General features: G+C 49.7%; 1 protein-coding gene and 1 non-coding gene across 3 annotated transcripts; both read left to right on the top strand.

Annotated features, from left to right (window-relative positions):
* Window positions 1-1,908: 1,908 nt before the first annotated feature.
* Nyap1 (neuronal tyrosine phosphorylated phosphoinositide-3-kinase adaptor 1) lies at window positions 1,909-12,438 on the top strand. Of its 2 annotated transcripts, none has more exons than XM_027416252.2 (7): window positions 1,909-2,047; window positions 3,283-3,434; window positions 5,039-5,394; window positions 6,328-7,842; window positions 8,700-8,912; window positions 9,308-9,417; window positions 11,563-12,438. In XM_027416252.2, exons 2-7 carry the CDS (start codon window positions 3,367-3,369, stop codon window positions 11,812-11,814), a joined length of 2,514 nt encoding a protein of 837 aa, XP_027272053.1. In that variant the 5' UTR covers window positions 1,909-2,047; window positions 3,283-3,366; the 3' UTR covers window positions 11,815-12,438. The 2 variants fall into 2 exon arrangements, with proteins under 2 accessions (XP_027272053.1, XP_027272054.1); XM_027416253.2 differs by having other exon boundaries at window positions 8,703-8,912; window positions 11,563-12,437.
* Window positions 12,439-18,256: 5,818 nt separating this feature from the next.
* On the top strand, window positions 18,257-18,366 carry LOC113835700. Its single transcript, XR_003485384.1, has one exon. It is a non-coding gene; the product is annotated as a U6 spliceosomal RNA (small nuclear RNA).
* Window positions 18,367-22,237: the final 3,871 nt, after the last annotated feature.

Below are 22,237 nucleotides of genomic sequence, written 5' to 3'. Positions count from 1 at the left end.
GTGCCACCCCAAACCGTTCCTCTAACCATATTTTAAGGTTAAGCAAGTATCTTTTTTTATTTTTTATTTTTTTTTTTGTTTTTTCAAGACAGTAGCTTTGGAGTGTAGCTTTGGAGCCTATCCTGGCACTTGCTCTGGAGACCAGGCTGGCCTCAAACTCACAGAGATCCTCCTGCCTCTGCCTCCGGAGTGCTGGAATTAAAGGCATGCGCCACCAACGCCCGGCTCGTATCTTTTTTTTTTTTTAAAGCAATTCCTAGCTGTGTATGGTGGCACACACCTTTGACCCCAGCACTCTGGAGGCAGAGGCAGGTGGATCTCTAAATTCAAGGCCAGCCTGGTCTACATTGTTGAGTCCCAAAACAGCCAGGAATACACAGAGAAACCCACCATGTATTGAAAATCCAAAATGGGGGCTGGAGAGATGGCTCAGTGAATCTGGGTTCAATTCCCAGCACCTACATGGCAGTCCACAACTGTCTCTAACTCCAGTTCCAGGGGATCTGACACCTTCACATAGACATACATGCAAATCCCAATGCACATAAAATAACAAATAAATCATTAAGAAAAAAGAAAAAGAAAAACCAAAAAGCAATTCCCGTCCCCCCCCCCATCTATTTATTCTTGCCTTTTTGTTAAAAATGGATCCAGTATTGCCTGTCTGTTTTGCATTAGCCATAGTAAATAATGGCTGTAGTGGACAGGTCCTAAATTCCCATATTCCCTCACTCCTCAAGACCAGATCCCTATATGGGCTCTTGACTTACAACCTCTCTTCCTTCCTAAGGACTTTGTTTATTTAGAGTCTCATGTAGGCCATATTGGCTTCCAACTTTTGTAGCTGAGGATGACCTTGAACTGAAGATCCACTTCCACCTGAGGAATGCTGGGATCACAGGTGTGTGCCACAGCGGGCCAAGCCCCCAATAACGTTAATTGAGGGAAGTATGAAATGAGGCATGGCTCCAACAAGTAACAGTGAGATCTGCTTGAGGCCGCACAGTGCACCTGCAAAGACTTTGCCGCATTGCAAAGCATCCACAGGTACCAGAGATTAGGGTGTGCATACTTTGCAAGGGTCCCATTTTCCAGTCAATGGAGGGTACATCTGAGGTCTTGAAGCTAATTTACCCAACCACAGAGCTAAGCGTCAAAACAGATCCAAGCAAGGAATTTGTCACCGGGCTGATGAAGCCACATCCCTAACCACTCCCAGGCGGTGCCCGGGATGGTCTCTGGTAGAGGCCAACCTAGTGTGCCCAGATCCTGACGGGCGGCGCCCACGGAGTCAAAGGTTAGTAGAGGATGACTTGGACCGCGGGGGCGGACGTGCGGAAGACTTTGAGCCCCACACGATGGAACAAGGTCCGGGCGCCTGGGAGGAGGCCCAGCACCAAGCCAGCCAACTCTCGCCCTCCCCTCACCTAGGGCAGGGTGGGGGTGGGGGCACGGCGGAGACTAGGCCAAAAGAGCACGCCCCTGCTGCGCAGATGTGCCGATCTCCGGGCTCCGACTCGGATTCCCTCTGCCAGGCTCACCGCTTGGCAGCACCCAGGGACCGCGGCCGCAGCCTCCCACCCGGGAGCGCTAAGGCGCACCGGGTTCACGGGTGGGTGCGACCTCCAGACTCCCGCTGGGGGGCGCCGCTGAGCACCCCGCTCCGCTTTGGGTTTGGGAGACCCAACCCAGCACCGCCCGCAGGGGCAGGGGGCTCGGGTCGCTTGGGACCAGACAGCCGAAAGCTGGGGGGCCGGACTGCCGCATCCTAAGACCTTCTTCTCGAGCTCCGCTGTGCGCTTGGCGGACCCTGCGGCCTCCACCCCAAGCGGCGGGTGCCGCGCCGCACGGCCGCTCCCGCTCTGTCCTTGGAGGGTGTGGAAGGGTGGGTTTGGGGCCGGGGGCGGGCCTGGGGGCGGACCCGGAGGCGGGGCTGTCTCTGCGGCAGGGCCCAGTTCGGCTCCCCCGGTCTCTCTCTGTCTCTCCTCCTCCCTCCTCCTGCTCCGGGCGGAGCCCGGCATGGGGGGGCCGGCGCCCGGCAGGCCAGGTACGGTGATGTAGAAACTGGGGAGGCTTCTTGCGGGGAGGTGGTGATGGGGGGACTAGGAGCGGGGAGGACTGGCGGGGCGAGAGGCGGAGACACCAGGGTAGCAGGACAAGGGGAAGAGGAGGGGGCGCCCGGGGAAACCTGGGGCCCTTGGATGGAAGGGGGGTGGATGAAGCAGGCCAGGTTTGGAACAAACTGGGGAAGGAGGAGGACGGCTGTGAGGAGGGGCTCCAGGGAGGAGACGTGAGTCTGAAGGCAAAAGAGAGTGTTTGGGGGAAGGGACGCAAAAGCGCAGGTATGGAGGCCGCAGCCCAGAGGGTTGCTATGGGGCTAGGTTGGAGGCCCCCGTCCCCTCCAGGGTGGGATTCAGGGGCGGGACTACTAGGGGGAAGCCAGGGTTCTCCCAAATCCTGGAGCAGAAAGAAGGTAGGTTTGATTTGGGCCATCAGCGAGAGGAGGGAGGCTGAAACCATTGCTGAAGGACCAGGGAGCTTGATTGAATAGAGGTGGACGGAGGTCCGGGCCCAGGATTGGAAAAGCAGGGACTCCAGGGAGTGAAGGTAGATGGGTGGGTGGGATTTTAGTTGTCCAACTCAGAATCACCATCCTTCCCTCAGCAAACCCACCCTGTCCTGATGATCCCCCACTAAGCCTCAGGGCCCAAGAGAGGGTAGCAAGCCCAAATGCCCCCCCTTTCCCTAGTTGGGTGCAATGTACGCAAGTAGGCCCTGAGCACAACTCCTTGTCTGTAGGTGTGGCCAGTTCCATAGCAGATTTGTATGCTAGAGGTCTGTGTGTATCGGTGGGTGTGTCGGTGGGTGTTTATGTCTGTGTTTGCTGTTCCCGGGTTTGTGTTTACCTATGCCCCTCTATGTCTGCCCCTGTTTGTAGGTATATATATATGTGTGTGTCGGGTAGTGGTTCTAAATGTGCTGTATGCCTACAGAGTTGCTGTATGTTTGTGAGGTCTGTCTCTGGTGGTTCAGAATGTATTTACACAGGATGGAAATCTGTGTCAACCTGATCTCTCCAGAGTGGCTCCAAACACCTTTGTCAGGGTGTGTGACTCTGCACACTCTCACTTATGTGTCTGTCTGGGAGGGGTCCCATAGACTGTATTGGATATTCTTCGTCTGTGTTTTCCTCTTTTGAAGACCCAAATCATGTTTCTGCTCTTTTTTCCCCTCCCAACCTTATCTTCCCCTTTCTCCTTCTCAACCATTCCCCTTATCAAGTGGATCCGGGACCCAGGGAGGGCCACCCCCCGGGCCTGGTGGCATTAAGCAGGGCCTCTCAGCCCCCACCTCTTGCCCCACGACATGAACCTTCTCTACCGAAAAACCAAGCTGGAGTGGAGACAGCACAAAGAAGAGGAGGCCAAAAGGAGGTAAGGCTGGGCCCTAGAGTGTCCCATGGCCTGTTGCACCATCCCCTTGGCCTTCCCATTTTGTTCAGCCACAGCCCCTCCTGGGGCCCATCAGCCTTCTCACCAATGTGAGTTCTCCCCACCTCCATTGATTTTCTGCCTAGCACAGAATGGCTTCAAGTGCACAGGTTTGATCCCAGCCTGAGAGAGGGGTATAGCCGGGGGTATGCCTCCCAGCTTTGGAGAGCCCTATTGGGTTTTCCCTGTCTATGGGCCCCAAGTCTCTTTTCCGTTATTTTAAGACTCTGGCTGCTTGCTTTCCCCTGTCACCTGACCTTGGAAAGGGCAGGCCCCACTGTCCTCACAGGGTCTAGGGAAAGGGTCATTTTAGGGACCTCAAGCATTCATGTCTCCCACCCAGCTTCCTGTGTTGGGGGAAGTAACTGACTAAAGAGGGGTGTGTGTGTGGCGTTAGGGGATTTATAGGCTAAGTCCTACAGAAGAGCCAGGTGGAGGCCCCCATGCCTCTCACTTTCACATCCCTACCAACTCTTTCTCCTGCCCTCCCAGGGACCAAGGCTAGCCTCTCTCAGCTGCCTCCTCCTCCTTTCCCCTTGACTACACAGCCTCTTGGAGCTTGAGTCAGAACCACCTCCCGGCTCCCTTCTCCCTCCTCAAAACTGTGGAGTTTAATTCTTGTTGTTAATTAGATTAATCAGAGCGATCACTACAGCGATCTCTCCCTAATGAAGGGTTAGTAGACAGGGCCTTAATGAGAGCCCACCCCACCGCAGCTTCCCCTCTGCTCTGCCAGCCACTCTCCTTCACTCACCCAGGACAGAAAGGGAATGGGAGTGAGCTGAGGAGGTTGACAGAGAGAGGGCAGCAGAGGGGGAGAGAGGAGAGGGAGAGAGAGGGAGGGAGAGAGAGAGAAACCCAGAGAGGCTGCTCTAATGATTCAGGCATCACACCCTGCCTCTGGAAGAGGTGGCCTGTGATGCGGCAGAGACCACAGTAGCTGGGCATGAAGGGAGGCCAGAAGCCAGGTGTGGGGCTAGCATGTGAGAGGGGCACAGTAGCAGGTGTACCTGCTTGTTTGTCAGGTGGCTGCCTGGATTGTGTCTTTCTCCACAGAAGTCAGGTGTTGGGCAGCATCAGGAACACTGACTTACACCGTTTCTTTCATTTCTCATGCCATAGGCTGCCCCACCCCACCCCACCCCCCAGTGCCTGGCGTTTCTTTTTTTTTTTTCTTTTTTTTTTTTTTTTTTTTTGGTTTTTCGAGACTGGGTTTCTCTGTGTAGCTTTGGAGCCTATCCTGGCACTCGCTCTGTAGACCAGGCTGGCCTCGAACTTACAGAGATCCGCCTGCCTCTGCCTTCCGAGTGCTGGGATTAAAGGCGTGTGCCACCAACGCCCAGCCTGTGCCTGGCGTTTCTTAAATCCAAAGAATCTGCCCAAAAACATTCCTACCTTAGACCTTCAGATGTCCCTACCACAGGCTCCTGTCCTTACTAAGGAAACAGTTGTTCCACCCTTGAAAAGGCCATCTCCTCCTGAGATGGAGGAAGGCAAGTTGGAGGCCTGATGTCTAACTTCTGTTCCATCCTGTTTTTTCTCCCTAGCTCCAGTAAGGAAACAGCCCCCACAGGCCCAGTGGGGCCTGGGGCTGTCCCAGGGCCTGGGGTGCGAGTACGGGACATTGCCTCACTTCGAAGGTCCCTCAGGATGGGCTTCATGACGATGCCAGCATCCCAGGAACACACCCCTCACCCCTGCCGCAGCGCCATGGCCCCACGCTCCCTCTCCTGCCATTCAGTGGGCAGCATGGATAGTGTAGGGGCTGGGCCTGGAGGAGGTGGGGGAGGTCTCACAGAGGACAGTAGCATCCGAAGACCCCCGGCTAAGCCCCGGAGACACCCCAGTACCAAGCTCAGCATGGCAGGATCAGGGGCAGAGACACCGCCAAGTAAGAAAGCAGGTGAGGCAACCACCCTGTTTCCCCATCCCTTTTCAGAGGAAGCTGGCAGCCAGCAGAATCCATTCCTGACTTGGGGGGGGGATGCTTCTGGGAGGGTTCATTCAGCCAAGAGCCAAGGAAGTGGAAGGTTCCATTCTCAAAAGGAATAGGGGGTTCCTTTTAGATGGACCTCAGATGAACCATTCAAGGGCAGGAGACACTCCCTCAAAAATAGCTCTTAGGAAAGGACACAAAGGTGGGTAGGAATTGCAGATCCTGAGGTTGCCAGTGGGGCTGAGGTAGGTTCCTTGAGGCTAGCCTAGGGTACATGATGAGACCCAGTCTCAGAAAAAAAAGAAAAACCAAACAAACAAACAAAAAACTGAAGAAAAAAACAAACAGGAAACCAACAAAACCCTAGACAGATGGCACTGGCCTTCCAATACTCGAGGCAGAGGCAGGCTGTGAGTTCAAGGCCAGCCTGAACCATGTATCCAGGCTAGCCAAGGCTAAGTAGTGAGACCCTGTCTCAAACAAACAAAACAAAAAACTAGAATGAAAAAGAAGAGATAAAGACTGGACTGCCTTGTAGAAAAGGAACGTAGTGGGCTCTGAGCAGACAAAGATGTCCTTGAAGGTGGATCAGGAGGTCAAAAAGGAATTCTCCACCTTCATTATAGAGTGAGTTCAAGGCCAATCTGGGCAACTTAGAGGTCCTATTTTAAAAGAGCAAACAGACAAACAAACAAAAAAACCTGGGGACTTGCCTCAGTGGTAGAGCACCTGCCTAGAACTCCCCAGTGAAGGCCTGGGGTGTGGCTCTGTGGTAGAGCACCTGCCTAGAATCCACCAGTGAGGGGCTAGAATGTGTCTCAGTGGTAGAGCCCTTAACCTGGCATGTTAGATGGTCTGAATTCAATAAGCTCCATTTCTTTTTCTCCTCACCCTACTTAGGCTCTCAGAAGCCAACCCCTGAGTGTCGAGAATCTAGCCGGAAGGTTCCACCACAAAAACCCAGGCGAAGCCCCAACACCCAGCTGTCTGTGTCCTTCGATGAGTCTTGTGCCGCAGCCCCGTGTCCTCGAGGGGGGAACCTGCCCCTGCAACGCCTCAGCAGGGCATCTCGAATATCCGGAGACCTGGATGCAGGTACCCAAGAAGAAGAGCCAGTGTACATTGAGATGGTGGGGGATGTCTTTCGTGGAGGAGGACGGAGTGGAGGAGGCCTCACTGGGCCTCCTCTTGGAAGTGGAGGCCCAACCCCTCCAGCAGGAGCCGATTCAGACTCTGAAGACAGCGAAGCTATATATGAAGAGATGAAGTACCCACTGCCTGAAGAGGCAGGAGATGGCAGAGCCAATGGGCCTCCTCCATTGATGGCACCCTCCCCTCCTCAACAGCCTCATGTCCTCCAGCCCCCACCCCCCCACCCCCACCGCCGTCCAGCTTCAGCTCTCCCGAGCCGGAGGGATGGGACACCCACCAAGACCACTCCTTGTGAAATACCCCCACCTTTTCCAAACCTTCTTCAACACCGCCCTCCACTCCTGGCCTTTCCCCAAGCCAAGTCTGCTTCACGAGCCCCTGGCGATGGGGTCTCAAGGCTACCAGTCCTCTGCCACTCCAAGGAGCCAACTGGTTCCACCCCAGCTCCCCAAGTGCCTGCACGAGAGCAGGAGACGCCTCCCCTGCCGCCTCCACCTCCTGCTGCCAACCTGCTATTGCTGGGACCATCAGGCAGAGCCAGGAGCCACTCGACACCATTGCCACCCCAGGGCTCAGGCCAGACCCGCGGGGAGCGGGAGCTCCCCAACTCTCACAGCATGATCTGCCCCAAAGCGGTAGGGGTACCGGCAGCCCACCCTACCCCAGCTGCCTTGCTCCCCGGCCCCCCCAAGGACAAGGCTGTGTCGTACACTATGGTGTATTCTGCGGTGAAAGTGACCACACACTCGGTCCTGCCAACTGGTCCACCCCTAGGTGTTGGGGAGCCAAAGACCGAGGAGATTTCAGTTCTCCACGGGATGCTGTGTGCCAGCTCGAGGCCCCCTGTACCCGGGAAATCCAGCCCCCATAGTGGGGCGATGGGCTCAGCAGCTGGGGCCCTCCACCACCGTAGCTGCCTGACCTCCCCCCACAGCCTTCCGGATCCAACTGCAGGTCCCCTGACCCCCCTCTGGACCTACCCAGCCACAGCAGCTGGGCTCAAGAGACCCCCTGCCTATGACAGTCTCAAGGCTGGGGGGGTGCTGAATAAGGGCTGTGGAATAGGAGGACCGCCCCCCATGGTCAAGATCCAGCTGCAAGAGCCCGGGACTGATGGGGGTGCCTTTGCCAGCATCTCCTGTGCCCATGTTATTACCAGTTCAGGGACACCGGAAGAAGAGGAGATGGGTGCCGCATTTGGGGCAGGCTGGGCTCTGCAGAGGAAGGTCCTGTATGGTGGGAAGAGAGCAAAGGAACTGGACAGTGAGTGAGAAGTGGGGACTGGGTGTGGGTATGTGGCGGGTGGCTTAGGGTCGGGGGTAAATACGAAGCAAGGTATTTAGAAACCACAGGTCCATTGTCTTGACTTGGCAAGTTTTCTGGGAGACCAGATAGATGGGGGTGAGGAGCAGAATGAATGGCTGGAGGAGGGGAGCTGTCTCCAAATGTGTTCAGGAAGAGGTGGGAAGGTCTGGGTTAGGGGCGGGGTACAATCCACCATCCTACTCCACCCTCTGCCCCTCCCTTTCTTGGGCTGCAAGGGTGTGTGTTTGTGAGTGTGTGCACACTAGGAACTAAACACAGCTGCCTCCCAGCTATTACCATGGCAACCCATCCAGACAGGAGTGAGAGGAGAGGGAGGCCCCTACCGTTGCCAGGCAACGCAATGCTCTGCCAGGCCTGTTCTCAGAGATGGGCTTAGTTCTCATACAGCCCTTCCCCCCACTCTGTACACTCAACATAACCCCCACCCCCTTTCTGAGATCAGGATTTGGGATTCTCCCCACTGAGAGACAGCACCCCTGTTTTCCAGGGTGTTCATTCAAACCCTATTGGACCTGGAGAGGTTTAAAAGCCAAAGATAGGGTAGAGAAAGCCCTGCTGGCCAGGGGGAAGGGTTTTCTGAACATATGTATGATTCTGAGCCCCGGTGATGGTAACAATGGGTAGAAAGGAAGGTGTCAAGGCTGGCTCTGGGGTGTGTGTTGGGGAAGTGAGGTACACCTTTCCCATTCCTGTTGTGATTTGCAGAAGGGCTACCCATGCTGCATTGTATGTGCCTGCTGGGGATAGAGAGGCCCCTCCCGCCTACAGACACTAAGCTTTTTTTGTTATCCCAGCAGAAGTCGAGGACAGTGCCCGGGACTGGAATGGCAGTACGGAGGGTCCAGGCAAAGTAGAGCCAGAGGACAGGGGTGCTGTGGCATCAGGGATCCCTGTGAGGAGCCAGGGGGCAGAGGGTCTGCTGGCCAGGATCCACCACGATCGAGGAGGGAGCCGCACAGCGTTGCCAGTCCCTTGCCAGACTTTCCCGGCCTGCCACCGGAATGGAGGTGACACCTTGCCCTCATACTGTATATGGAGATGGGTGGGTCAGGAATCTGCCAGGGTCCACCTTGGGCCACCCTGCCCGACTTACTATCAACTCCATGTCTAAGGCCATTAACCTTTGAAAAATATTTCTTGTACTTTGAATGGAACCCAGGAGTTCCCCATACAAGGCATGGTCTCTACCATGGAGCCACGCCCTCAGCCCCTCACTGGGGGATTCTAGGCAGGTGCTCTACCACCAAGCCACATCCCCACCTAGAATCCTGAATCTTAACACTATATCTCCATCTTTTTTCTTTTGATGAGGCAGGGGACAGTTTGGCCTACAGCCTCTTTAGGGAGGTGAGGAACTAGGCATCTGTAGGTCTCTCTTCTCATCTCTGGTTTTTGGGCCTAGATTTCACAGGAGGGTACCGCCTGGGCCGCTCTGCCTCCACCTCTGGAGTCCGTCAGGCTGCGCTCCATACCCCTCGGCCCTGCAGCCAGCCCAGGGTTGCCCTGAGCCAGGTGAGATCTGGTCTTTGTTTTATTTTTGAAGGAGCAGCTAGAAAAGAAGGCTTGGGTATGGAAAGAAAGATAGACCCACTCACCCCTGTAATCCAATGCTCTGGAGAAGCTGAGACAAAAAACAAAACAAAACAAAACAATTCATGTGGAGTTGGAGGCCAGCTTGGGCTACATTAAAAAAGAATCATGTCTCAAAATACCAAATTAAAAAATAAATTAACAAATAGGGTAAGAAAGGGGTCAGGGCACTATAGAGCATATACCTGTAATCCCAGTTTGGAAGATGGGAACAGGAGGGTTAGGAGTTCAAGGTCATCCTCTCTGAACTACATACGGAGTCCCAGGCCAATCTGTCTCACAAAAAAGGAAGGAAGGAAGGAAGGAAGGAAGGAAGGAAGGAAGGAAGGAATAAGAAAAAAGGAAGGAAGAAAGGAGCTAGAGAGAAGGCTGGGCAGTTAAGAACATGTGTTTTCTCCCTGCAAAAGACCAGAGTTCAATTCCCAGCACCCACACTGGGCAATTCATAACTGCCTATAACTCCAGCTCCAGGGAATCCTAAGTCTTCCAGCCTCCAAGTCCAGTTTATAGCATATACTCCGGCACATACAGGAATGAAAAATCTTAAAAAGGAAGTGGGCTATGAGATGGCTCAGTGGGTAAAAGCACTTGCCACCAAGCCTGACAGCTGAGTTCGATCCTCTGAAGCCACAAAGCCACATGGTAGGAGGAGAGAACTGACACCCAAGAGTTGTCTTCTGATCTCCGTGAGCTGTGGCATGTGCTGTGCTCCCACACATGAAATAAATGAAATGCTTTTTAAATTTTTCAGTAAAGAAATAGGAAAAGAAGATGAGGGAAGGTATGGGAAAAAGTCAGGCTGGGGACTAAGCAGTGTTGTCTGCACAGGCTGACTAGCGGGAACTAAAGACAAGGAGGGTTAATAGATAGTTTCCAGGATGGGGCTACTTAACATGGTCACAGAAACAGGGTCCTGGGTGGTGGCAAGTCTAGGTAGTGTCTAGTCTATGGGGTAATTTTATCAATTTAGAAGAAAAGTCCCCCTTGGAGGAAAAACTTGAAAAATACATGTCTGGTCTGGAAAAACTAGCATTTTTATTTGTTTGTTTTTCAAGACTATTAAGGATCTCATGGTCTTCTAGAAAATACCTTCTTTCTTTCTTTCTTTTTTTTTTTTTTTGGTTGAGTTTGTTTTGTTGGTTTTTTGAGACAGAGTTCTCATTGTGTAGCCCTGGTGGACCTGGAACTCATATAGATCAGGCTGGCCTCAAACTCATAAACCCATCCTCCTCTGCCTCCCAAGTACTGGGATTAAAGGCGTGGTCCACCAAGCCCAGCACCTTTTGATTGTTTGTGATGATTTCATTCATGAATTCCAGACTGACCTCCTACTTAGGAAGATGCTGAGGATGACTTTGAACTTCTGACTCCCAGAATGCTGGGATTACAAGAATAGGCCCGAGGCCTGATTTAGGAGGTTCTGAGTATTGGAACCCAGGGCTTTGTGCATGCTAAGCAAGCACTCTCAGCTGAGCTACTTTCCTAGCATCATAAGACTTTTTAATTCTTTGATAATTTCACATATGTATGTTATGCATTTTGATTATTTCCCTCAAGCCCACCCAACAATCTCTCTCCCGCTTGTGCCATCCCCCCCCCATCTCTTCTTTGCAAGCCTCCTGCCCACTTTCATGTCTTTCTATTTTGTTGGGAAATGAGATCTTTCTTTTTCTTTTTCTTTTTTTGTTTTTGTGTTTTTGGGATTTGGTTTTGGGGTTTTGGTTTTGGTTTTTCAAGCCAGGGTTTCTCTGTGTGTAGCCCTGGCTGTCCTAAAACTCATTCTGTAGATAAGGCTGGCCTGGAATTCAGAGATCTGCCTGCCTCTGCTCCCAAGTGCCGGGAAATGGTTTTTTAAGAGGCTCCTTTCTCAGGGCCAGGCAAGCCTAGTCTAACACCAGAGAGCATAAGTGGAGAAAGGGTGCCCATCACACTCAGCCTGGGAGAGAGGATGCGATGCAGGGCCTGGGGGAGGAGGGTTTGTTTCTACTGGAGGTCGTTGGTTTGGGCACAAGGTCCTTGACACTCCCTATCCCACATATTTTTCTTTCTCTGGGGTTCCTGGCACAGACCCACCCTGTGCTGCCTCTGCCCCTGCCGCCCCAGCCCGCCCGGGAGCGAGACGGCAAACTCCTAGAGGTGATTGAGCGCAAACGCTGCGTGTGTAAGGAAATCAAGGCACGTCACCGCCCCGACCGGGGGCTCTGCAAGCAAGAGAGCATGCCCATTCTCCCCAGCTGGCGGCGGGGCCCTGAGCCCCGAAAGTCGGGCACCCCGCCCTGCCGCCGGCAGCACACGGTCCTCTGGGACACTGCCATCTGAGGATGCAGGGAAGGGAGGGGCCTGCCCAGGTCTACTTGAGAAGAGGGTTCCTACTAGGCCCATCTGGGGACTTAAGGTGCCAGTAGCATCCCAAGGAAGTGGGGGAGGAGGAGGGGTTTGCTTGACATTGGAAGGGGGGTCTGAGCGTGTAGACTCCTCTTACTGAAGGGAAGGCCACGGTGGAGATCACCATGGGGAAAGGCGGGGTTTGGAGGAAGTTGAGGGTGGGGCATACAGGAGATTGACTGGAGCAACAGGGAAACTAGCTCTTTCATCGAGAGCCGGGAGAGTGGGAAAGGGTATTTATTTTGTATTTATTTTAGTCTGGAGGGCAATTCTGAGCCCTTCTGACCTACTTCTGAGCAGGAGGTGGAGAACCGTGACTAAATTTGCACTCTCCCCAAGGCCAGTGCCTAACGACCTCCGCCATCCTTGCCCCGCTAAAGGGGGGGATGGGTCTGCTTGGGGAGCAGGCAGAGGCACAGGCTCAGACAGTGGCAGTATTTATAGTTTTCCCAGAATTTGGTAGTGAGTGTGGTCTGCTGTAAAACAGGCGTTTTATTTAGTTCTGGGGTAAGGGTCTAGCCAGGGACGGGTGGGATGATGGGCAGAGGGAAAACTTAAGTGGGTGGAGGGGGCGGGGTATTTATTTAAATTAAAAAAAAAAAAAGCTGTCAGGAACTTTTTTTAAATTCCTTTCTTTTCAGAATAATATATTAAAAGACTCATGATCCTAGAGCTGGCTTCTTATATTTCCCCGTGTGCTCTGTCTTACACGTGTTCCCTTTTCCCACATTGCCCTGGGTGGGTGGGAGTCCAAGGTGCCACCTGGAGGCTCCATGATCAGTCACAAGGAAAGGCAGAGTTTCAGGTAAGTGGGAATTCCATCATGCTGTCCGTCGCTGTGTGTGCGCGCGTGCACGCGCGCGTCCGTGTGCATGTGCGCCCTGGTGAATGCACACGTGTGTTTGTGAATGTGTGCACATGAGGGTGGATGGAGGCCTGAGACTGATCTCAGGTGCCCTCTGGAATTCTCAGTGAACCTGGAGCTCACTGATTCTGGTAACACTAGCTGGCCAGGAAGCTCCAGGCATCTGCTGTTCATACCTGGGATCACAGGTGTGAACGCCTGCCTTTCACTTGGGAGCTTGGGGTTCAAACCCAGCTCCTTATGTTTGTTAGACACTGCGTTCTAACTGAGCCTCCGCCGTGTTCCTGGCAGCGCACTGATGCGGTAGGAGTGCTTTCTGCTGACCTTGTAGTCTACTCCAGGAGCCGAAACTCCCAGACTCCAGCAGACACTGCTGCAGGGCTAACAGGGAAGAGGGCGGTTGGTCCTCTAAGAACACTGATAGGGCAGGTGAGAAGGCTGGGGGTATAAGTCCTCAGAAACCATTTGCTTAGAATCTCCCAGGGAAAAGGCTGAGTCGGGCGGGGGTCAGCAGTAGAGTTCTTGCCCAGAATCTCCCAGTGAGGGGCTGGGGATGTGGCTTCATACTTGTGTAAGAGCCAGGCAGTGGTGGCTTTAACACCAGCATTTGGGAGGCAGAGGCAGGCACATCTCTGTGAGTTGGAGGCCAGCCTGGTCTACAGAGTGAGTTCCAGGACATCCAGCACTGTTGCACAGAGAAATCCTATCTTGAAAAAAAAAAAATCTGTTGCAAGCCTAAGGTTCAATCACGTATACTACCACTAACAAATAAATAATGGTGACACACTATATGGATCATTAAAAAATGATGATAGTTCTATGAAGTTTTTAGACTGGAGGAAACTTCAATTAGAAATAAATTAATGGCCTGATGGTGGTGGCTCATGCCTTTAATCCCAACACCTGAAAGCTACTTGAAAATAAAGAAATAATGCTAGTTTGAGAGGGGGGTAAGATAGTGGGCAGTGAGGGTGCAGTGGGGATGCAGTCCTGTAATCCCAGCCTTTGGGAGGTGGAGGGAGGGAGATCCAAAGTTCAAGGCTTGCCTGCCTGAACTATAGAACAAGACCCCATCTAAAAAACAAAAAGCAACAAACACCAAGCGGTAGATATTTTTATGCCTAGTTAGAAAAATGTCCAGAAGCCAGTATAGTGGTGGATGCCTTTGATGCCAGAATTTAGATAAAGGCAGGAGGATCAGGTGTTCAAGATCAAAGCCAACCTAGGCTCTAAGAGACCCTGCAGAGAAGAAATGGAAAAGGTTGGAGAGATGACTCAGTGATTAAGAGCACCTGGGTTTGGTTTCCAGCACCAACATGCTGGTTCATAGCAGTCTATAACTCCAGTTCCAAGAGATCTGATGCCTTCTTTTGGAATCCAAGGGCACCAGGCATGTACACAGTGCACATGTATTCAGTGAAAACACTCATATGCATTACATATGATATAATATGTTTGTGTTATAATATAAAGTATTTTTATTATAAATTTATTTATTTAAAAAAGAAAGGGGCCTGGTAAGGTGGCTCAACAGTGAGGGCCTTGCTGCCAAGCCAGCTGGCCTGACTTTGATCTCCAGGACTTACATTTTAGAAGGGGAGAACCAACTCCCCCAGGCTGCTATATGATCTCCACATGCACACTCACACAGATACGAATAAATAAAAAAGCAAAAAGAAATGAAACTAGTACATTAATAACAGCAGCAAGAGTCATAATATGGGGCTGGGCAGTGATGCCAACCTTTAATCCCAGCACTCAGGAGGCAGAGACAGGCAGATCTCTGTGAATCTGAGGCCAGCCTGGTCTACACAGCGAGTTCCAGATCAGACAAGGTTCCAATAGTGAGATCCTATCGCAAAAAATAAAATGGAAAAAATCATAATATGGCCTGGGAGTGTAGCTCAGATGGCAGAATGCTTGCCTCGTACGTTCAGAGCCCGGAGTGAGCCCATGCTGAGTCTGAGGCCTGTACATCTGTATAATAACATATATATATATATATATATATATATATATATATGGAGTAACTTTAATAAGTAATATATAAATATATATTTAATAAGAAATAGATCAATTAATAAAATCAACTTTCTACACAGTCATTTAAAAAGGAAATCTGGAGAGTAAATTCCTGTCCATAACACACACACACACACACACACACACACACACACACACACACATACACACACACCCATCCCCCACCAGCTAGAGAGCTGACTCAGCAGATAAGAGCACAGGTCTCTCTTGTATAGGATGCAGGTTTGGTGCTTAGCAGCTTCATGGTTCATAAACATCTGTAACTCCAGTTTCAGGACATGTGACATTTATTCTCTTCTGACCTCATGTTACGCAGGACACAGCAGGCAAACACTCATAATACATTAAACAAATCTAAAATCAAAATTCAATGAACTAAAAAACAAGTACCTGGTACAATGGTTCAGAGGGAGAAAAAATAAAAAAAAAAAAAAGATTGTCCCTAAGCCCAATGAACTAAGTTCAATCCCCAGAACCCACATAAAGGTAGATAGAGAAAATGAACTCTACAAAGTTGTCCTCTGACCTTGACAGGAGCACTGGAGCACTGTGGCCAGGATGCACACACACACACACACACACACACACACACACACACACACACACACACCAAATATCTTAAAAGGGTCAGGGTGGTGGTGTCACATGCCTTTAATCCCAGCACCTGGGAGGCAGAGGCAGTCAGAGTGCAGTGGTGAGGCAGGTGGATCTCTGTGAGTTTGAGATCAGCCTGGTCTACAGAGCAAGTTCAAGACAGGCTCCAAAGCCACAGAGAAACCCTGTCTTGAAAAAAAAAAAAAAAAGAAAAGAAAAGAAAAACCAATTTAAAAAAAAAGATAAAAGGGTAAGATTTGTTTGAAAAAGCAAGGAGTAAGGACTTCCGTACATTTAAATCGCTTAGTAACAAAAGACGACAGTTTTCAAGTGAATTTACCATAGCCCTAAGGGACTCATTTGGAAACTTGATAAAATTTGAAAGTTCATCCAGAACGATAATGGGGGAAACCAGAACATTCTGAAACAGAGTAATAGGATGACCTGCCTTCCTGAACACTAAAACATAAAATCAGAGCATTTTAGCCCTAGAACAGAGCTCAAATATCAAATAACTCACCGGAATAAGGAGCCCCGAGAGACCCTAGCATCTGGCACCTCCCAAAAAGGAGATTTATTAGAAAGTGGTTCCGGAGTGGTTGGTTCTTACAGGATGCTTTGTGATCCCAGCACTCAGGAGGCAGAGGCAGGAGGTCTCTGAGATTGAGGTCAGCTTGGCTTACAGAGCAAGTTCCAGGACAGCCAGGGCTACACAAAGAAACCCTGTCTCAGAAAAAAAAAAATTAAAGAAACCTTTTTTTAAAGGGCTTATGAGATGGTTCAGAGGATAAAGGTGCTTGCTACCAAGCTGAGAACCTATATGTGATCCCTTGGGACTGAGTGGTAGAAGGGAGAATGGACTCCCACAAGTTGTCCTCTGGTAGACACAAACATGCTGTAGCATACATGTACCCCTTTCACACCCACCCTCACACAGAATAAATAAAATGTAATGATTTTTTTTAAATTAAGGATATGGAAATAGTGGGGCTGGAGAGATGGCTCAGAGGTTAAGAGCACTGGCTGCTCTTCCAGAGGTCCTGAGTTCAATTCCCAGCAACCACATGGTGGCTCACAACCATCCATTATGAGATCTGGTGCCCTCTTCCAGTGTGCAAGCATGCATGCAGATAACTGTATACATAATAAATAAATAAGATCTTTTAAAAAATGGATATGGAGATAGCTCAATGCTGTAAAGTGCTTGCTGAGAGTAAATAAATAAAAGTTGTGTGTGGGGGTTCATACTTCTAATCCCAGCCCAGAGGAGGTGAAGATGGGGATTCCTAGAGCTCACTGCTGGCCAGCCAGCCTAGCTGAGTTCATGGGTTCCAAACCATTGAAGAGACTATCTCAAAAATCAAGCTGAGTGGCTTCTGAGGGGGTGTCCCCAAAGTTGACCTCTGGCCCCCATGTGCATTTGCACTCACACCCACACACATTGGGTGCAAACACACACAGACACTAGAAACTGATTTTAAAGTTCTATGTGGAGGCTCACATATGTGATCGCAGCTCCCGGGAGACTGAAAAAGGCCTCGAGTTTGAAGACAGCTTGGTGTACATAATGAGTTCTAGGATAGCTTGGGCTACACAGTGAGAACCTCTCTCAAGAAATTAAAAATACATAGAAGAGAGAAAGATGACCAATACAACAACAACAATGAGTAGAACCAAATCTAAAATTGACAAGTGTGTGTCAGGGTGAGTATACAGAGGTCGGAGAACTGAAGGTGCCTATCCTTGCCTTTTCCCTTGCTTGGTTCATTTATTTTTATTTTATATACCTGCATGTATGTTTGTATGAGGTAATTGAATCCCCTAGAGCTGGAATTACAGACAGTTGTGAACTGCCATATGGGTCCTGGGAATTGAATTTGGGTCCTCTGGAAGAGTAGCCAGTCCTCTTAACCTCTGAGCCATCTCTCCAGCCTCAACAACTGTTTTTCCTCGCTCGAGGTGGGGTTTCTTTGTCATCTCACAACCTCAAACTTGCTATGTAGCCATCATGACCTTGATCTCCTGACTCTCCTGCTTTTATCTTCTGATTTACAGGGGTGCTAGGGATCAAACCCCAGACTTTGTACATGTTAGGCAAGCACTCTGACAACTGAACCACAATCCCATGCCATCTGTGTTTCTTTTATTTTTATAATTTTAATTATGCATATGCATGCATGCCTTGTGTGTGGATGTACAGGTGCCCTCAGAGGCATTGGGTCTCCTGGAGCTGGAGTTACAGGTGGTTGTGAGCTGCCAGATATGGGTGCTGGGAACCAAACTTGGGTCCTCTGCAAGAACAGTATGTGCTCTTAACCACTGAGCCATCTCTCAAGCCCCCAAAACGCCTATAAAAGTTAACTTAGAACCAGGTGGTGATGGTGCACACCTTTAATCTAGCACTCGGAAAGCAGAGAGAGGCAGATCTCAGAGTTTGAGGTCAACCTGGTCTACAGAGCAAGTTCCAGGACAGCCAGGGCTACACCGAGAAACCCTGTCAGGCAAAAAAACCAAATAAATAAATAAAAGTTCACTTAGGACCAAGGAGATGGCTCAGCAGGTAGAGGCACTTGCTGCCAAGCCTGATGACCTGAGTTTGATTCCTGGAACTCACAGGAGGGAAGAAGAGAATCAACTCCTACAAGTTGTCCTCTGCTCTTAACACCCCAGCTGTGACATGTGGGTGCCCACGCATAGTCATACACAAAATAAATAAATGTAATAAGATTTATGTGTGGTGGCTCACTTCTGTAAACTTAGTACAGACTTTTGATGCTAAAGCCAAAGGATCACCCTGGGTGCAAGGCAAGCCTCGACAGCATAGTTCCAGGACAGCGTGGATTGCAGAATAAAACACTAATCTCAGAAAATTTCTTTCTCACTTTGGTAGCATATATACTAAAAATAAGAATGACACAGAGGAGATTAGCATACCCCCTGTCCAGAGATGACATGAAATCTATCAAGTGGTACATACATTTTTCTTTTTTTTTTTTTTTTTCTGTTTTGGTTTTTCCAAGACAGAGTTTTTCTGTGTAGCCTTGGCTGTCCTGTAATTCACTCTGTAGACCAGTCTGGCCTCTAACTCACAGAGATCTGCCTATCTATGCCTCCTACGTGCTGGGATTAAAGGCGTGTGCCACCACTGTGTATGGGTCTGTTCCCTATTTTTTAACAGGGTCTTGGCAGATGCATCTGGAGGTGGGTTATTGCTCTGTAAAGACATTCAATAAAATATTTCCCAAAAAACAAAACAAGGAAACAAACAAAAAAAGGCAGTGGTGACACACTCCTTTAATCTCAGTACTCAGGAGTCAGAGGCAGGTAGATCTCTGTGAGTTGGAGGCCAGCTTGGTCTACAGAGTGAGTTCCAGGACAGCTAGAGCTGTTATACAGAGAAACCCTGTCTTGAAAAAAAAAGTCCTAAAATAGGTGGTGCTGAAATATGAATAAAATGACTTGTATGAGGTTTGGCATTTGCTTCAAAATAAAATAAAAATAGTAGAAAATGACCATGGTGTCCATGAGTAATCCCTGGAGGGTAGACAATGGGCACATGAGTGTCCACTGAAAGTATTTTATCTGATAATGAATCTGTTTGAAATTTTCCACAATTTTCAAAATTGTTTAAGTCGGTGTGACAAGTCAAAAATCTTGCCTCCTTTGGGAAAAACAATAGGGCTGGGAATAGATAGTCTAGGAAATCCCTCCTATAATAGACAACACCAGCTCTGAAAATACCCCCCCCACAGTCATATGGAGCCCAGGCTGGCCCCAAATATAGCCAAGGAGGGCCTTGAATATCTGCTCCTCCTGCTACCATCAACTGACCCCTTGCACGTACACCACCATGACCAATTTATGCACTTCAGGGGACCGAACCGAGGGCTTCGAGCAGGCCAATTAAGCACTTTACCAACAGAATCCTTTACTCAACTTCTAAAAAGAAAATAATCCCTTCGTGTTTACAGAAGCAGTGTGTGTAAGGTAGAAAATTTCTGTGTGCTAAGAAGCAGAACTAGAGCGGGCGTTGGTGGTGCACGTCTTTAATCCCAGCACTCGGAAGGCAGAGGCAGGTGGATCTCTGTGAGTTCGAGGCCAGCCTGGTCTCCAGAGCGAGTGCCAGGATAGGCTCCAAAGCTACACAGAGAAACCCTGTCTCGGAAAAAAAAAAAAGAAGTAGAATTAAAGCTATTTCCACCACCCACAAGTTACAGTTCACTGTGTATTACAGAAAACTTTCTCTGCATATATATATATATATATATATATATATATATATATGTATTAAAACACCTCGTGGGAGTCACTTCTTTCCTCCCATCATGTGGGATCAAACTCAGGCCATCAGCCATGGCAGCAAGTGCCTTAACCTGAGTAACAACTCTGGTTTTAAGACAAAGTTTCATGTGGCTCAAGTTGGCCTTGAGCTTCCAACTTAGGATGGCCTTGAATTTCTGATGCTCCTGCCTCTACCTCCCCAGTGCCAGGATTACAGGAATGAACCACCACATTGGGTTACTTCCATTGCCCTGGCTTGTGGCCTGGGTTAGTTGCCTTTGAGAACATAGAATCCCTAATGAGCTTGGTTGCTTCCTCAGAACACCACCTACAGTTCACAGGAAGTGGGAGCTAGAGGATCCCAGAACTTCCTCTTCAGGCTTTGGTGTCCCTTGTGCCTGTCCCAGCAGAGAGATAGCCCCCCCTGAGTGTCCAACTTCCATGTCTCTGTGCAAGCATGGGCTTTGTCTGGGCTCATCCAGCCCACTTTGTTTTGTCAACACCCTGGGGCAATCTTTGGCTACCAAAAAATGGCTGACAGCCAGAACTCACAGAAGTCCCAGAGATGGCACTTCCACCATATCAAAAACTTTCCGCTGGCCAGATGGTGACCTTTCCTGATTGTGTTTAGCATTCCTTCCTTAAAGTTCAGGGATGGGTGGGACGGAACAAGGACATGTACACATTCCAGAAGAACCAGAGGGAAATTTTTAAATATATGCATTATTTATTTCATGGCCCCCTTCCTATCTGGATTTACTTGGCTTGTCTAGTAACTTAAAAGATATCTTTGCATTTGGGTCATAAACTGCCGTGGTTGGTCTACTTAAATACATAAAAGTTAAAAAAAAAAAACAGTTGGGAAACACTCCCTCTTCCCCCTTCTCTACATTTTTAAGGTTGGGCTGGGTAAGCAAAAAGATCTGGAGGAAAAACCATCCATCTTCTCCCACCGTTTTCTTTTTTGAGACAGACTCTCAGCTATTCCAGACTGACTGCCAACTCACTATGTAGCCAAGGATGGTCTTGAACTTGAAATCCTACTCCTTCAACCTCCCAAGTACTGGAATACAAGTGTCTGCCATCATATCTGGATTCCTTTTCTTACACTCTCCCTCCTTGGGTAATATTGTATTTTCTTTGAAACAAGGTCTCAGGTAGCCCAGGCTCATCTCTAACTTGCTATGTAGCCAAGGTTACCTTAGTCCTGATCCTCCTGCCTTCCCGTCTTCACCTCCCTCATGCTGAGTTACAGATGTGCACCTGGGCCACACCTGGGCTCCCTTGCTTCCTTTGTAGCTAAGTGAATCAAGAAAGCTCTGAATGGAGCCTTATTTTTTATTTTGATATTTATTTACCAGGCAGTGGTGGGGCACACCTTTAATCCCTGCATTTGGGAGCCAGAGATGGGCAGATCTCAGTGAGTTCAAGGCCAACCTCTTTCAACAAAGTTAGTTTCAGGACAGCCAGGACAGTTACACAGAGAAACCACACCCACACCCACACCCACACCCACACCCACACCCACACACACACACACACACACACACACACACACCCCACACACAAAGATTTAGATGCCAGGCAGTGATGGCACACGCCTTTAATCCCAGCACTTGGGAGGCAGAGGTAGGCAGATCTCTGTGAGTTCGAGGCCAGCCTGGTCTCCAGAGCGAGGGCCAGGACAGCCAGGGCTGTTACACAGAAAAACCCTGTCTCGAGAGAAAAAAAAAGGAAAGATTTTCTCATGTGCATATGTGTACGTGTGTCTATGGATGGCAAAGAAGGGTGTGTATCCCTGGAGCTGTAGTTACAAGTAGTTATGAGCCACTGAACATGGGTGCTGAACCAAACTGAGGACCTCTGGAAGAGCAGCAAGTGTTCTTAATCACCAAAGCATCTCTCCAGCCCCTGGAATCTTTTATATACAACACATTTACTTGGAGGCAGAAAGGACCCCACAGCAACAAAACACAACTGGGGCCCATGACAAGTTAGCTCCTGGAATCCTGGGGTAGGGATGGTCCACTCCCTACCTATGTCCACTGGCTTCCCTCCCAGCCTGCTGTTATGAAAGAGACACAGCAATAAGGGAAGGATTTCCTTTCTTTGATTCTGCCTAAGAGGGGGTCTTCTGATGGAGAAGGGCCAGTGGCCCTGCCTACCAACACACCCTGTCTCCTTTTAAATTTAATTTTTCTAAACTTTTATTTTATGTATATGTGTGTTTTGTATGTCTGTGCACCACTTGTGTGCCTGGTGCCCGTGGAAGCCAGTAGAGGGCATCAGATCCCCTAGAACTGGAGTAACAGACTGTTGTGAGCTGCCTTGTGGGTGGTGGGGATCAAACCTAGGTCCTGTGGAAGAGGAACTGGACCTCTTAACCACTGAGCTATCTCTTTAGTCCCTGCCCAGTTTTTTTATTTTAAAGATTTTATTTATTTATTATGCATACAACATTCTGCTTCCATATATATCTGCACACCAGAAGAGGGCACCAGATCTCATAACGGATGGTTGTGAGCCACCATGTGGTTGCTGGGAATTGAACTCAGGACCTCTGGAAGAGCAGTC

The sequence above is a fragment of the Cricetulus griseus genome, chromosome 4 (assembly GCF_003668045.3).
Source record: "Cricetulus griseus strain 17A/GY chromosome 4, alternate assembly CriGri-PICRH-1.0, whole genome shotgun sequence".
In the NCBI taxonomy this organism is placed as follows: Eukaryota; Metazoa; Chordata; class Mammalia; order Rodentia; family Cricetidae; genus Cricetulus; species Cricetulus griseus.
Note: the sequence above shows the minus strand (reverse complement) of the source record. Positions and strands in the feature narration are given on the sequence as shown.